The sequence below is a fragment of the Delphinapterus leucas genome, chromosome 16, assembly GCF_059928025.1.
Source record: "Delphinapterus leucas isolate spDelLeu-1000000601 "Yukka" chromosome 16, BTC_Dleu_Yukka2, whole genome shotgun sequence".
NCBI lineage: Eukaryota > Metazoa > Chordata > Mammalia > Artiodactyla > Monodontidae > Delphinapterus > Delphinapterus leucas.
In genome coordinates this window covers 41428696-41445947 of record NC_143144.1, presented here as the reverse complement: position 1 = coordinate 41445947, position 17252 = coordinate 41428696, and the positions used below count along the sequence as shown (strand labels likewise).

Here is a 17252-nt window from a genome sequence, read left to right as displayed (position 1 = left end):
CACTTCCTCTCAAGAGCAAAATGCTCTGCGTGCACTCCAGAAATGAAAAACAACCAATAGTTCCCCTTTTTCGTGTGGCTTATGAAAGATCAACTACCTAATTTGATGAGCCATTTGGTAAGCAGATTATGGAGCATTTTGTTGTTGTCATGTTTTCTTTTTTGCATGATTGCTGTTTATGATTATAGTTTCCGCCAGTTAGGAGTTGTGTGTGTGTGTGTGTGAGTGTATTTAGTCTCCAAAGGCTAACCAGTTGATTGAATAAGAAAAATAGTAAGAGTTTGTGGTGGCAAGCTGATGTCAATAAATTGAATAGGTCTTCCCTTTTTTATTTATCCTTGTGTTCTTCCAGCCCTGCTTAGTTATGTTAAATACCCCTGACCTTTTCCCCTGCTTGCCTTTCAGGGCCTAAACATTCTTATAAAGGCTTCCAATGTGATTAGCATCGATGCTGCTGAGATTGCTTAGAAACTGATGGTCAGAGATTAATTGTGGGTTGCAGCAGTGGTCAGCCCAGGAGGCTTTTACATCTGTCTCTTCCGTGGATTGAAAATGCTGTCAGGGCCATATGGCACAGTGCTTCACAGAAAAGCCAAGAATGACTTTCTGGCTGGGTTCCGGATTATCATTTGCTTCCACTTTAAAGTGGAGGTTATAGTGCTTTAGGTTTGATTTACTGTATACTAATAGGATTAATCCTTAACTTGAAATCACATGGGAGTATGTGTGTGTCTAGAATCCAATTCTAGTAATGTTATCAGTATTCCATTCAGGGAAAGATTTTATTAAACTATGTTTCTCTTTATATGTATGGAAAGAAAAACACCAGTTAATAAGTAGCTGACCCTTGATTGACTTATTCCCTTGAAAATAAAAGTTTTGTTTAGAACAAGAGTGAGGTTGCCTAACTGGCTTTTTCTGTTTATTTTCTTTAATAATCTGTAATTATCATTTGGTTAAATGCTAAAATGTCTTCCCTACGTGTGGAGGGGTTATTATGGCCTAGTTTACGTGCATATTTACATGCACGCCTGCTGACTCAAAATATGCCTTCAAATATACATACCGAGGGATCCAGGGATTTCCCTGGCAGTCCAGTGGTTAAGACTCCATGCTTCTACTGCAGGGGGTGCGGGTTCGATCCATGGTCTTAAAACAGATCCCACATCACGTGCAGCACGGCAAAAAAAAAAAACAAAAAACCCAGGACTTGAAAATCTAAATTAACAACAACAACAAAAAATGGTGTTGAGGAGTTAAAAAAAAACTGGGATGGTGCTTGATTATTATGAGAAGGTCTCATTCTCTCTGAGTCTCTGTCTTTTTCTGTTTGTCTCTCTGCGTGTCTTTCTCTGCGAGTTTCTGTCTCTCATACCCTCTTCTGTCTTCAACCCAACTTCTGTCTCTTTCTCTTCTCTCTGTCTTGCCAGCCCCATCCCTCTGTCTCTTCCTTTCTCGGGCTCTGTCCTTAGTCCCTTTGTCTATCTCCCCATCACCACCACCCCTCCCCCCGCCGCCACCCCAAACGCTGTCCTTCAGATAGTACATCACTCTTGTGGCTTTCTCTCACGCAGATTGCCTGTGTTTTTATGTTATTTTCACTTGCTTCCATACCAGAATAACTCATTTTATTTAGGTGGCTATTCGTGGTACTTTAAAATTTTACAAAGCGAAATCTGAGAATTGATGCAAAGATTTTAAACCTGCTTCATCTTGCCTTATTTTCTACCTCCCTGTTGTGTCCCAGACGCCACCCCACACACACTTCTCCATCAGGAAGATGGAAAGCGTATTTGGTTGCATAGAGATTTGAAATTAGACTTGGAGCAATGAAGAAAGAGAATGCATTGAGATTCTGCTTGATTTGTACCTATAAGATTTGGACCTGTAAAATAAACAGTAGTGCTCATTTGTAGTGGGTGATAATAACAGACATATAATCTTTCCAGGAAAGTCCATATTGCTAAGGTAATAAATATGTAGTCCCAAGAGTCTCCTAAGGTTAATAATTTGCCATCATGGTTATTAAATATGTTAACTTTTATGTGCTTTTATAAATAAATGATCACATGCTGAAGCTAGGGATGCTTTTTACATTTGGGGGAATTATTTCTTAAGGGCAATAGCCATTTTCACTCATTATGCAACAGTTATACGAAGAGGAACTTTTTCCCCGTAATTGAGTTGTATAGTAAGTACATCAGTTCATCTCTAAAAAAAGGTGATAAGCTGCCTTTGTATTTATCCTGATTCCCTCTACTAAGTAGTAAACCTAGAAAGGGATTTTGCAATGGATCCCAAGGTATTCATTCGGTAAATCATATTTATTTGATACAGGATGTTTAATTAAACTGCCAAGTGGCTTCTTCATTTTGACTGTCATTTTGATTTAAACAAGCTCTATTCTGGCTGACATTTTGCAGAAGAAACCGAACTGAAACCTGTGTTTGCAAAGATTTTCTTTCAGCAGGCAGCTGGATTTTAAGAGTATTTGTTATAAACATTTTAGAAAATACAGTCTTTTAGATGAGAAAAAATTTTCACACAGGCACTCAAACTACTTTTAAACATTAATTAGATTTCAGATTTCGTTAAAATGCTTTCTGACATTTAGCGTTCTTTTCAGGAAATAAGTATTCATGTAAATTGTTTTCTCAGAAATTGACCCTGAATAAAGAATTTCAGATCATTGGAAACAGGATCATTTGAAATCTACATTTCCTTCCCTTTTCCTAATTCATTTCATTTGCTCAATAGGATTTTCTCATAGAATTAACTTTTCCCTCTCTGCATAGTTACATAAGCTTGTTTTTCTAATCATGAAAAATTTTACCCATTTCGGCACTTATTAAAGTGGACTTTTATTTGAAGGGTTTCTGGTTTTAGAGCAAGAGTATATGACTAGAAGCAGATGACTAATACTTCATCATTTATAGCCACAGAATTTCTTTGCAATTTTTAAGTACCTTTGTAAAGCTAGATCTTGTGCCTGAAAGCATGCTTTTGTGTTAGAAATCTTTTGGTGAACTGCTTACTGAGATCATATGCTTTCAAAGCCTTACTTTTCTTTCCTCAGGATAAATTGCATTATGTGTTACCAATAACAATACCATGTCATTTCAAAGAAAACTAAATTAAGTAGTGCAAGTCCAGGTTGCTGGAAACTGGATGACCTAGGGTAGGCATTGTTTTGGTTACCATACGAAGGGTATATGTGTTTAATCACCAAGGATTGGTCAGTCCGCCAGTATCTTGTCATACCTGCTTGTTGTTATCCTAGCTGCACCCCACCCCCAAACAGTCATGTGGATCTTTTTTCAGATACCATTCTCGTTCAATCATTTAACTACCTGGTAATATTATGAATTATATATAGTATTTGCCATGATCAAGCATTAACTCACTGGCCTAATTGACTTTGGGGGACCAGATGGTGCCCCACAGAAAGATAGACTGGAGGAACGTGGTTGTTAGAGAGTGCCATCTGACATGAACAACTTTGAAGAAGCCAGGTTCTAGTTGGTCTCAGTCCTCTTCAGATTCTGTTTGAATCCAAACAGTTTCCCAGTTTTCTGTCATTACAGAATTGCCTTCTGGAAGAATTACTTCTTTTATTACTTGGTAGCAATATAGATTTAGTTTTCTGTGAATCATTAAGGCATTTAGAATCATCCTTACCCTCTTTTATTTTCCATCTCTTTCAGATTGTTTGAAGGACGTTCATCAAGGAAACCAGAGAAGCTTAAAACACTCTTCTGCTACTTTAGAAGAGTCACAGAGAAAAGTACATTCCTTTCATTCTTACCGTAATTTTTGTCACTGAGGGGGACAGTTCAGACAGGTCAAAAACATTTTGTGTTTAAAGTACACTTTCCTCCCCAAACCACATTAAAACAATAATAATTCAATATCTAGATTTTATGCATTTGTTTTGTGTATACGTAAATGTGTGCTATGAATGTGTATGGGTTTTATATACTCTGAAATTAGACTAGCGTAACATACGCTAATGGATGTTCATGAATAAAAATAGTAAATTAATACTTTCAAAAGAAAGTATATTGACTGGGGGATACATTTTAGATATTCTTTATTTAAAGAAACATTGACTATTACAGTTAGTTTATTTGCAGAGGTTAACCAATTCATTGCCTTCCTACCCATCCCTCTCTTTTGTGCCTCCTTCAGCCCTTTGTAGAGTTCTTATAAAACAGTGTTTGTACTTAGAGTTTACATGTCTTTCTTCCTCTGTTGGACCTCAGCCATCTTCTTTTCCCAGAGGCTAATCATAGCACCTGAGGCAGTAGTGGTAAATGTCTAGCCAATGCTGGTAGTGACCAGCTAATATTAGATGGGTGTTGTCACCCTTATCCTAGGAGCTGGGTGATCACAGACCCACAGACAAGTTTCTTAACATCTCTAAGCCTCAGTTTCTTCATCTGTAAAATAAAAGAATAATGATAACTTACCTCATTGGGTAGTTGTAAATACTAAATCAGAAGTTACATGCTTAATAAATGTTAGCTATTATCATGGGTAGCCTTTCCTGCAAAGTAATTATAAAGGAAGCCAGAACATCTCAAAAGTTTGCTTTTGCTAAGTAGAACAGGTCAAGTGAAATGAGTTCTTTTCAGTTCTGGTTGTCCAAGTTGTGGGATTGTCTTAAAATACATCACTGAATTATTTTAAGGTCATTTTTCTCATATCCTTCCCTTAGTAAGTAATTTCACATCCTAGTGTACTTGGCATTCTTTTCCTTTTGAATGTATTGCCATTGGACATTGTACAAATTTGGGGGAAGTAATCAATAATCAGGATTTTGATAATTTAAGGGGAAAATTCATAGGCTTCTTTTGATAGAGGGTTATTTCTTTTTTTTTCCTGTTTTGTTTGTTTTTGTTTATTTGGCTGCGTCAGGTCTTAGTTGTGGCACGTGGATCTTTGTTGCAGCATGCAGGGAGTTATTTCTTAGCTTATCTTTTTTTGTTTTGTGCTCTGTACTGAATGAAATAGTAAGGAAAGAGAATGCTCACTGGGGCTTATGAGACATGAAACCTAATTAGAATTTGTACTAATTTGTTAGAAAGATGAGTATATATTTTGCTATTCTAAATCTAAATAGAATGAATTCCATTACTGTTTCTAAGTAATTCAGGGTTTACTTTTGTGTCCCTGAAGTCAAATCCTGCATGTCTGCTCTAAAAGCCAGCTTGCCTTTCCAAATGTTAGGATTTTAAACACTTTGAGAGAAGAAGCTAAAATTTTGTTTTTTCAACTAGAAATTTATAAATCATCATACATATTTTTTATTTATTTATTTTTTTCATCATACATATTTTTTAAAAAATATTTATTTATTTATTTGGCTGCTCTGGGTCTTTAGTTGCAGCACGTGGGATCTTTGGTTATGGCATGCAGGATCTTTGGTTGTGGCATGTGAGATCTTTAGTTGTGGCATGCAGGATCTTTAGTTGCAGCATGCGGGATCTAGTTCCCTGACCAGCATCAAACACTGGGCCCCTGCATTGGGAGCACGGAGCCTTAACCACTGGACCACCAGGGAAGTCCCTAAATCATCATAAGTATTGGGAATTAGGCTGAAAAAATAAATTGTAATTAGACGTTTTATTTTCTGACTTTTTAACTGTACATGGTAATTTGGTTCTTTGTAGAAATATAGTGAGACATGCTATAGGTTTTTAGGATATAAAGCTACAGGCTTAAGGAGGAAATACTAAATAGAATAAAAGAGATTTTCAATTTAATAATTACTTTCTATAGAATGTTCTAGAGTCTACTGAATAGAAACTATAGAAACCTATTTAAAGTACCATATTTCATCAACTCTAGGACATGATATATGGTAAGAAGTTTCATTATGTTAGGTACCACTACAAAGGAAAAAACACTCAGGATGGGGAGTTGTAGGAGATATCTCTTACAAAGCTGGTATACCAGAGGTCTGTACCCTTAATCTAAGAATAAGTGAGAAATTAACTTGGCCATGCAGAAAGGGGACAACAAAGAAACTGCAAGTGTCAACCTAGGTAGAGAGGGTGCCCAAAAAATCTTCCCTGAGAATTTGAACCACAAGCTGCAAGTCTGAGGTCTGAAGTCATATTACCAGTGTGATCCACAGAAGCCTGCAACGGAAGATTTAATTCAGACTGATTTCAGGTTGGTGGTGGCCCCAGATGATGGTAGAAGCAGATGCATATCTTCTCTGGAAAAATTGCTTTAATGCAGATCAGTAGCAATGGCTAGATACCTTTGACTATGTGACTAGTTTCAGAAACTTAATACGTGAAAAATATGCTTTTTAGAATTGATAAAATATAATTTCATCAGGACCACCTTTTCAAGGATGTCAGTATATATTTTATATTTGTAGTGAGGCTCTTGAGACTGAAAGATTTTAAAGAGCTTTCTGAATTATTTTCAATATAATTTTAGATAAAACTATCTTATAAATGGAATATTTAAAAAGTGATGGCTTGGGACTTCCCTGGCGGTCCAGTGGTTAAGACTCTGCACTTCCAATGCAGGGGGTGTGGGTTCAATCCCTAGTCAGGGAACTAAGATCCCACATGCTGTACGGTGTGGTGAAAAAATTTTTTAAAAAATAAAAGATTAAAAAAAAATTGGATGATCTTAAAACAAAAAAGTGATGACTCATATGCAGTATATATTGTGATTTTATTAAAGGAAATATTTGATTAACCAAAATAACCTATTCTGGTGTGAAAGGTGCCTTTCTATGGAAGAACGGTAGTAGGCATGTTCTCAAGGGGTTTTTTTTGTTATTAATTATATCTAAAGAGCCATGTTCTTCCTTTTCTCTTGCTTTGCCAGAAATTTTCATTTTTTAATTTCTCTTGGTATCTCCTAGTATATATGAGAGACATTTAATGTTCTTACTTTTCTGCTAAATTATTGAATGATGACACAGACATTAGTTTCCTATTAATAGAATTGCTTCTCTAGTGTTTGAATTATTTGACTTGTGAATTTTAACTATGCTATCCATTTGTCTTAAAGAAAGTTAGACATCTAAAGAATATTTTGTAACTCGTGTTAACAAAATTCTGTTTTCTACTGTAACTACTCCATATGATTTTTGGATTGTTGCTGCTTGTGACTGAGAGCAGAGAAATGTGGAATCATCCAAAGGAATGAAATGATTGCCAAGCTTTCACTGGGACTCTACCACCATTATCACTAATAGTTCCTGACATAGTTCTCTCTGCTTAAGAGCATTTTTTTTTTAAAACAGAAGAAAACAGAAATGGCCTGGCCTTTTTAGTTTGTTCTTTGATTTGAATCAAACAAATTTCTTTTGGCCAGATGATTTATTTTTTGCTTTTGCCACTATTTTAAAAAAAAAAAAGTAAATCTAACAAAAAAGGATCTGATCCTCTAAAATTTACTGCATTTTGATCCTCTCATATCTGTTGCTCCTTGAAAACTATGTCATCATTCTTCTCTAACCTTTTAGAATACAGTAATTCCTCCTTCTGGCAAAGGTGCATTTAAATAGAGCACTTGCATATCATCTAAGCCCTGGGTTTAGCTGTGTCAACCTCAAAGGACATGCCAGCAATTTTCTTTTTTAATCTTAGACATTATTTTATTATAAAACACATAAATGTGTATACATTTACCAGTCTTTAGGTGTAGGGTTAAGGCTTTTTTTTTTTGAGGAGTTTACAAATTAAAAGTTAGTTTGTCTTTGTTGTATAAGCTATATCCATTATGCATCCTTTTTTCCCCCAAGGATTTTTTTTTTTTTTTTTTTTTTTGCGATACGCGGGCCTCTCACTGTTGTGGCCTCTCCCGTTGCGGAGCACAGGCTCTGGATGTGCAGGCTCAGTGGCCATGGCTCACGGACCTAGCCGCTCCGCGGCATGTGGGATCTTCCCGGACCAGGGCACGAACCCGTGTCCCCTGCATCAGCAGGCGGACTCTCAACCACTGCGCCACCAGGGAAGCCCCCCCGCCAAGGATTTTTTAAAAGTATGTTCAATTTGGAAAACTTAACCAAAAAGTACCAGCATGCAAATCCTACTGTCGTGCTGTTTTCTGTATAGTTTTGTGTCTTAGGGAGGGCTTATCTACTATTTTGTAGAAAGAATTCCTATTGTAAGGATAATATTATTTTAAATCAATCTTCTGTTGTATTCCAGCACCAGGCTTGGTTTTTCCTGATTAGCTTTACAGCCAGTGTTAGACCCATTCTTTTACTGAATATATATAATCTTTTCAAACTCAATACTTATTTTGGGTGTGTTTCTCTTTTATTGCTTTTGTAGAACCTACTGGGTTGGTGACATTTACGAGACAGAGTCTTGAAGATTTTCCAGAGTGGGAAAGGTAATAATAATGTAAATAATCCTGGAATCTTAGAATTGGAAGGACTCTTTCACCATGAGACGATTGTATTTTACAGCCCCTGAAAAGATGGCTTCCCAACCTCCTAATTGCCCTAGTACCAGGGAGTTTCTTCTTAAAATGATCAATTGATAGCTCTCATTGTTAGAAAGGTCATGCCTTTTGAATCAAAGTCTGCAACCCTTTTACTTGTACTCTTTTGCCTTAGTTTTGTCTTCTGAAACAAAGTCCTGTTTAGAATTAGGAGTTTTCTGTGTGAAGACACTAACATTAAACACCAATATTTAATGTTCCTCCTTACCCTTGGTTTTATGGTTAATGTTTGTATTTTATCGCTTTTCTTTCTGGAGGACAAGATTAGGAAGTTTTATTTTTACTAAACTAAAATGTAAATCGTAGTTACTTAGTATTTGTCTGAGTGACAAGAGTTTTGAAGTTTGGTTGTCAACATGTACTATTGGCAATTTTGTGGAAGTTGCTAATTTACTAGGGCTTATTCTTATTTACCTGCAAATACTGAGGAGAATAATAAGCAATCTGAGTTTATTCAGTTATGTAAGTTCCTTTAGTGCTTGAAATAGTCAACACATTTTCTAACCTGGAACAAATCCCCAATGCACTTAGAGAAGAATGTATCTACTGTTTCAGTGCATGTGACGACATGATTAAACATGCTAAATGCATATTTTGGATGTGCATTCATGTTAATCAGTGCCTCTTCATTTTCACTTTCTAATAATTTTTATCGTAGTTTGTAATTGTTTTGTTTAGAATTATTGATGAAAGGGACTCACTCTTAAAGGAATTAACTTGAGAAAGCACATATGCTTAGATGGCTTTCCTGTGTTTTCATCCATCAAAGATGTTTATTTGTGAGGTGGAGGAAAAACAAACTTACTTTAGGAGGCTGACTCCATGGCTGAGATGATTATTAGCAGAGGGAAGTGGATAAAAGATTAAGCAACCAAAAGAAAGACAAAAGCAAGAACAAAATTGAGTCAGAAAGGAAGAGAAACATGTACAGCATTTCAGAATCGTGGTATATTAGAAATTAAAGGGACCCCAGGAAGTTATCTGGTCCAGCTGCCTACTAAAAGTAATCAGCTCTGTAATACCTATAACAGATGGAGACTAGGCAGCCCTGGTGATGGGAAATTCACTGTTTGGCCGCAGTCTATCCCACTGTTGGCTGCTTGTGTTATTGTCTAATACTTTCATTTACTAAAAAGTCTGTCTTCCAAAAATCTCCCCACCCCGCCAAATCCCATTCCTCGTTCTTCCTTCTGGAACTACAATCAATAAAACTAATTTTCTTTAAGATTTGACCCTCCTTCATGTATTTTAATGCTTTCTTGATCCACCGCCACCTCTAACAATACACACAGGTCCATACTAAACTACTCATTTCTTCTGTTTCACATATAATATGGATTGTAAACCCTTTAACTCAGCTGTTGATGTACCCTAGGCCATTGGTCCCTCTTAAAATATGGTGCCTAGAACTAAAGTAACAATCTGCTGTGTTATCTGCCCAGATTAGAGTACAGAAGGTTGCTTTTCTTAGCTCTTCTATTAGTCTCTAATAGGAACACAGATGTTTTTGTTCATGTTGCTTTTGTGTAGATTTTATAGATCATTCAGAGGGATTGTTTTTAATTCAGCTCAGGATCTCTACTCTGCATCTGGCATTCATTTGGCACTAACGTGAAAGGACACCTATTTGTACACCATCTGGGAGAGAAGGGATAGGTCAAAATGCAGAGATTGGTGAGGCTGCTGTGTCAGTAAGATAATTTTGCTCTTTAAATAAGATCTAGATATTCCCCTTAACCTAGATAGGCAGAATTTAACTTGAAACTTTTCATACTTTTTTTTTTAATTTCATTGATCTCTTTTTTGTTTTAGCTGCTTCTTAAGTGAGTTGCAGAATGCAATTAAAATCCATCTCCCAGATTCCACAGAAGCAGAAACATGTGTTCACTTAGAGAGAGAGGATGAAGAAGAGATGAGGATTGTTGGTATTCCCAAGAGTAAGGGACTAAATGGGTGCCAGGAAGTTAGAGGCTTTTCTGAGTTTCAGGATTCTGGCATTATAGTTAACCCTGTGACTATCAATAAATACCTTAGCCAGGCTTAGTTAATCACAGAGAACCAGAATAATCTGTCTTTGATTCCTGGGGCAGTGGTATGAAGAATTTGCTGGGGCCAGAAGGGGAAACCTATTAGGAAGTTGGAGGATGCTTATTTTAAAAAAATAGTTTCTAGCAATTTCCTAATTTTGAGAAGTGTACTATAAGGTGACAGCTACAGTCACAGAGAATAGTTGACAGCAGATGAGACTTCTGGATCATGCTTCTTTATCTTCTCAATAGTATCCTCACAGGTAGTCTCCCCTGGAATAAAATAGCTAGGAAAGTAGGATGCTGCAAAAAAGGGAAGTTAAAAAAATCAAACTTATGGTACTAACTTTCTCCAAGAGATTTAGAAAGTAATTTTTCTAAAAGCATAGCTTACTGGTTAAGAGCTTGAACCATTACCTTAGGCTTTCTGGGTTCAAATCTTTGTTGCTTCATTTACTAGTCTTGGACAGGTTACTTAAATGCTTTTTGTGCTTCATTTTCCCATCTGTAAAAGGAGATAGTAATAGGGATGTTGTGAAGATTAAATAAGTTAATACAAATGAAACTTTGAGAACAGAATCTGTACTGAATTATTTTACCTTCTGAGTAAGGTCAGTCTGTTGGACTGGAGCTTTACCAGAAATGTATTTGGACTCATTGATACCAGGATAAAAGCAAATCCCAATAAATAAATAGTGCTTCCCAGCTAAATTTTTTTTTTTTTTGCAGTACGCGGGCCTCTCACTGTTGTGGCCTCTCCCGTTGCGGAGCACAGGCTCCAGACGCGCAGGCTCAGCGGCCACGGCTCACGGGCCCAGCCGCTACGCGGCATGTGGGATCTTCCCGGACCGGGGCACGAACCCGCGTCCCCTGCATCAGCAGGCAGACTCTCAACCACTGCACCACCAGGGAAGCCCTAAATTTTTTTTTAATATAATTGTTTTAAAAAATATATAATTCCCCTCCCTCCAAAAATTCATGCCACTCTGTATAAGTTAGGAGTTTACTATCTGTTACATTCTATTATAATTTATTTATTTTTATTCAGTAATTAATCAGGAGAAAAAAATCTAAGGAAAAAATGTCATCATCAACTGCTATTAATAAAAAGGAATTGTTTTTTTTAATGATTTAAGCAGGTAAACACTGTAGGGCAGGAAAAAGTTTTTCCTCAATCCTCTTAGGGTCCCTGGCTGGGTATGAAAATTAAACTGAGAAAGATTAACAGGAGAAAAGCATAAAAATTTATTTTATATAAGTTTTGCATGATACAGGAGCCTTTATGAGGAAATGAAGACCCAAAGAAACAGATCTATGTACTTTTATGCTAGGTTTGATGAAGAATAGACAGTCATGGAGGAATATGATATGCAAAAGAGTATGAGGTGATTGAAGTAAACTGGGGGAAACAGCAAGTTCTGGTTGTTGGAATTCTTCTTGGCATCTTTTTGTCTTCAGAGATAATAATGCTCCTTTCCTCCAGGTATAGGTAGGATCCCTCATGTGAGGGTTTTATGGCTTGTTTCAGGTAAGAAGGCGGAGAGGGGGAGGAGGTCAGAGTGACCTTTCTGCTTCTGCCATTTTCTCAAACTTCTTCAGCTTAAAATATTCACTATGCCAAGATGCCAAATTTGGGGGTGGTTTATCAGAACCCCATAAACACCTCAGTGACCATGGTTTATGAAAAGGAAAGAAAATAATTGTGACTTACAGGTACTAGACTTACTTATCAATTTTATTAATATAAAAATACCATAGATCAGGATTTCTGTAGCATGTATTTTCATCAAGACACCCCACACACATATACGGTTTCCAAACTAGTGAAAATAGAGCCCCTCTGAGAATCATATATAATTTTTTGTAAAATTTTTCTATATTTTTCCTTAGGTTGCCAACTCTAGCATAATAATAAAATTTCATAGATCTTAATTTTTAAAAATATTTTGAGAAGTTTTTCAACCTTTAAAGAGGAGAAACTTAAACTGGTACAGCCACTATGGAAAACAGTATGGAGGTTTCTCAAAAAACTGAAAATAGAACGACCATATGACCCAGTAATTCCACTCCTGGGCATATATCCGAAAAATAATTCGAAAAGATACATGCACCCCAATGTTCTTAGCAGCATTATTTATAGTTGCCAAGATATGGAAGCAACCTAAGTGTCCATCAGCAGATGAATGGATAAAGAAGATGTGGTATATATGTACAGTGGAATACTACTCAGCCATAAAAAAGAACAAAATTTTGCCATTTACATCAACATGGATGGACTGGGAGGGCATTATGCTAAGTGAAAGAAGTCAGAGAAAGACTGTATGATATCACTTACATGTGGAATCTAAAAAGTACAACAAACTACTGGGTATAACAAGAAGGATACTCACAGATACAGGGAACAAAGGAGTGGTTACCGGTGGTGGTGGGTGTGGAGCAGTGGGAGGTACACACTGTTGGGTGTTATATAGGCTCAAGGATGTATTGTACAACATGGGGAATGTAGCCCATATTTTGTAATAACTGTAAATGGAAAGTAACCTTTAAAAATTGTATAAAAAATATTTAAAAAAAGAGGAGAAACTGATATTTTGTAGGGGCAAAACAATTTTCTAAACAGTATGTTGTCCCATTTTAATTTAAATATGTGTATTTATATATTTGAATAAGAAAATTTGGGGAGACTATCCCAAGAATGTTGAGTAAATAAGCATCTGTTTCTGACTTTTGAGATTTGGAATAGTTTCAATTTTTCTTTTATAGTTAATCTGTATTTTCAGACTTTTCTGTAGTGAAATACTTACCATTAAAAAAATAAATAAGGAAATATCTTTTTAAATCCTAGATGTGAAAAACTCCTGACTCGATTGCATGTCACTTACGAAGGAACCATAGAAGGAAATGGTCAAGGCATGCTACAGGTAGGAGAATTACAGCAGTGGGGGCATGGGGGGAAGGGACGACTGTCTCTTGTCAAGCTTCCGACAGCAAAGGAAATATGAAAAGCTGTTTATTTATCTTCTAAGCTGATGTAATGCAATGAAGCATAATAGCAGAATGGAGAAAAACACCAAACAGATCACCTTGACAGCCTTGGTAATACTTTTATCTGCCGATATACGTTCTCTGTTTCGTATGTGTGCCTCTTTAAAAAGACTTTGACAGAAAATCCAAGATCTGGACAACATCAGGCCTCTTGGTTCAGATATAGCTTGTAGATTGACAGTGGAGGAAGTTCCCAGGGTATGGTCTTGACAAGCTGTCACCAGGCAGTTTTGTTCTCTTTCTTTAAAGGCTCTTGCTCTGCCCTAAAAAATGACCGGCTTGAGATGTTTTTCTGTCACCAACTTTGTTTGGGTCTAGGAGGCAGACATCTAAAACGGATTGATAAGAAAGTCCTCTCTCCATGTGTAATAGTTTTAGGCACATGAGCCAGATATACTTGCCATCTCTTCCCTGTTTTAGAGCAAGTAATTTTGTCCATCTGTCAATCTTTGTTATTAATCTATGTTCCTGCCATTATGTAAAAAAAAGTATTTTGGAAAAAGGAGTCAACAAATAAAACACTGTATCTAGCTTTAACTTGTTGTAACACCTAACCTGAACATGTGCTTTCCTTTTGCTTTATAGTGATCTTTTAAAAAAATCACTAATCAGAGACGAAATGTTAGTGTTTTGTGTTCTTATTTAGAAGAGCATTGTAATCCTAATTTTCTTTGAAAGAAGCTTGTACACCATCTTGTTTATACTGAGACTAGCTGATTTTTTTCTTAGATCATTATTAAATGCTTATATAGGGTCAGAAGTTAAAGCAGTTGCCTGATAATGGACTATTTGTGTAATTAACTTAATTTTTATTATAAAATGACCAGACTGATTTGCATTTGGCTACTTATTATATACGTATGCTCTAAGTGCCTACATTTGTTTTAGAATGGCCTTTTATTTAGACATATTTGTATTTAAAATTTTCAAAGAGGCAAACCGTGTTTTGTTTTAAATCACCTCCCAGTGATTAAAATTATAGACAAAAATAATTAGGATAACTGAATTAATATTTGTCCTGTACTTAATTTTTTTAATATTTATATTTAATAAGTCCTTTTTCTTCTATTTAAAACAATAACTTTGAAATAAGACTAAAATTTGTTTCGAATGACTATCACTCTTTCCCCCACATTTCCATCTTGACAAGGTTCTTTCCTACAGTAACATCTTGGATTAACTGAGGGAAGCTTAATACACATGAAATAAACAAAGCTACTGGTGGTTAGCACTGCAGGAATGCTGACCTTTCATTACAGTACGATTCAGCGAGGGTTATTCAACAACATTCAAGGTTGAGATTCTCCCCACTTCCCTGGAATGTATTATAGATGAAATGTGAAACCTCAGTAGATTAAAAGAATACCATAAAGGCTTCTATTTATTTTCTCCCTACCCATGCCATGTATCCGCAGGAGATCAGGGAATATTGTATTGCAGTGCTCCAAATCTCTTTGTGTAGCATATAAATTACATTATGCTGAGTGGCAACAACAACAAAACCTCTCTAAGGAGTGTTATCATTTCTCTCTTTTCATCAAGTTATAATTCAGAACTGAGTAAGCTGAACAGGTAGCTTTAAAGTAAAGTGAGTTAGAAAATGGCTAAAAATAAGGAAGCACTCATATGCTTGTTTTCATGTACTGGAACAGATTTCTTACCTGCAATAGAGAGCCTTTTATTAAGAACTTTTTTAAGTAGTAGAAACTGATTTTCTAAAAGACCCCTGCTTTCAGAGGCATATTGAGTTTAGTGTATTTGTTTCTGTGCATACCTTTTAAGTAGTAAGTGTTGGCCTTTTATTCAAAGAATGAACAGTAGCATGCACATTGAATATATTTCATTTATCATTTCCAAGTAGTACATAGATTGGATAGAGCTTATCTTTTAAATTTAGTTATGTATCTTGTTCCAGTAACAATTAAGTTTAGCTGATCTCAGGCCTTTGTTTCTCATTTGTATTCCGAATACCATGATACTTAGCCAGTCTCTCAGTTTTCAAGAGCTGTCCATTTTATTTCCTTGCTGGGTCTCACTTCTTTCCCCACTGACCTATTTGAGGCCCTAGTAGTGCTTGTCTAAACTATTCAGTATTTACCTAGCCAGCCTTTCTGCTTTTACTTTTCCAGTTCATTCTTTAAACTTTAGTCTGAATTATCTTCCTAAAACACAGATACATTTGTTACTTTTCTTCTTAGAATCTTTCCCAGAATCCTAAGAATTAAGTAAAAATTTCTTGGACCCCAGACCAGCTCATTACCAACTTTAACTCTCCACATACTGTACACTGCAGACAGGCATGAGGAATCTGCTTACCACTCTCCTCATACAGCTCTTTACATTGGTTTTTCCTGTGTCCTTTTGCAGCTATTCCCTTAGCCTGATTGTCAGCAAAATCTCAATTGAATACGCCACATCCTTTTGTAACGCTCCTGTATCCTCCCCATGCGCCAATTTTAGTTAATTGTATTATCTGAAAAGTATCAAATACATCCTAATAGGTTCTTTAATAATCATCTTATCATTCTACTTATGTGCCTCACTCCCATCTAGACTGTAAATGCTATGAAACCAGGAACCACATCTTATTCATCTTTGTATTCCATGGTTCACAGCATAATAGTTCATCAATACTTGTTTAATTGAACAATTTAAGCTATAAATCACCCAGTGTATAAAGACTTCATATGTAGTAGGTAACTATTTCTAATCAGTGGACTAGTTTAACCAAAATTATTTTTCTATATAAGCTAAAGTTTTAGTGTTGATTTATTATGCCAGAATATAAACCCAAATGATTCACTTTGGTAACTCATTTCAAGAACTTGTCCAGTCATATTTTTCAGTATTTTCTAAGTTCTTCTGTAGTGAAAGAAGACTACTTTATCTTCTATTAATTTCTCTCTTTTCACATATAATATTTTTATGTGTCAGAAGATTCATATTCTTGTTTTACTCTTTTGTAAAACAGGCTTCACATTACTATTTCTTATAATTGCTTTAGAGATCACAAACAAGTTTTACGAAATCTCATACTTGACAATAGTCTGAAAGTATATGTGAAATAATAGGAAATATATATATTAGTCTCTATAACCTGTTCTTATCACAGAGCTTCTAAAACCCTTGTAATCTCCTGAGTGGTAAGAGCACTAGGAGCATCTTTTGTTCTAATATTTGGTCTTTGACCCCAATTCCTGACTCAGAGCTCCTAAACCCCTTGGAATTTCCTGAGTGATAGACATGTCTTTTGTTCTAATGATGCAGCTCTTGGTGGGCTCCTGGGTAGCTTCAGGATGGGGATGGTCACCAGAAAGACTAAGCCATGATTAGAAGTTTGGAACTTTCTGCCCCACCTTCCATCCTCTTGGAAAGGGGGAGAGGGACTGGAGACTCAGTTAATGATCGGTCATGAGAATGTGATGAAGCTTCCATAAAAATTTCAGAAGTACAGGATTTGGAGAGCTTTGGAGTTGGTGAACATGCGGAGGTGCTGGGAGATGACTTGCTTGGAAAGGGCGTAGAAGCTCTGTGCCCCTTCCCACATACCTTGCTCCGTGTGTCTTTACATCTGGCTGTTCATCTGTATCCTTTATTACATCCTTTTTAATAAATCAGTAAATGTAAGTAAGTGTTACCCTGAATTCTGTGAGCTGGTCTAGCAAATCATCAAGCCCCGGGTGGGGTCATGGGAACCCC

General features: G+C 36.2%; 1 protein-coding gene across 5 annotated transcripts in view; it reads left to right on the top strand.

The window, feature by feature from the left end:
- The window catches only part of PARG (poly(ADP-ribose) glycohydrolase), a 112880-nt gene that overhangs the window by 61364 nt on the left and 34264 nt on the right, over positions 1-17252 (top strand). For all 5 annotated transcript variants that reach the window (XM_089897839.1, XM_089897837.1, XM_089897835.1 and 2 more), the window contains 3 exons: positions 3705-3784; positions 8310-8370; positions 13354-13429. In XM_089897839.1, the coding sequence (XP_089753965.1) occupies positions 3705-3784; positions 8310-8370; positions 13354-13429 (217 nt within the window). The remainder of the gene's footprint in view (positions 1-3704; positions 3785-8309; positions 8371-13353; positions 13430-17252) is intronic.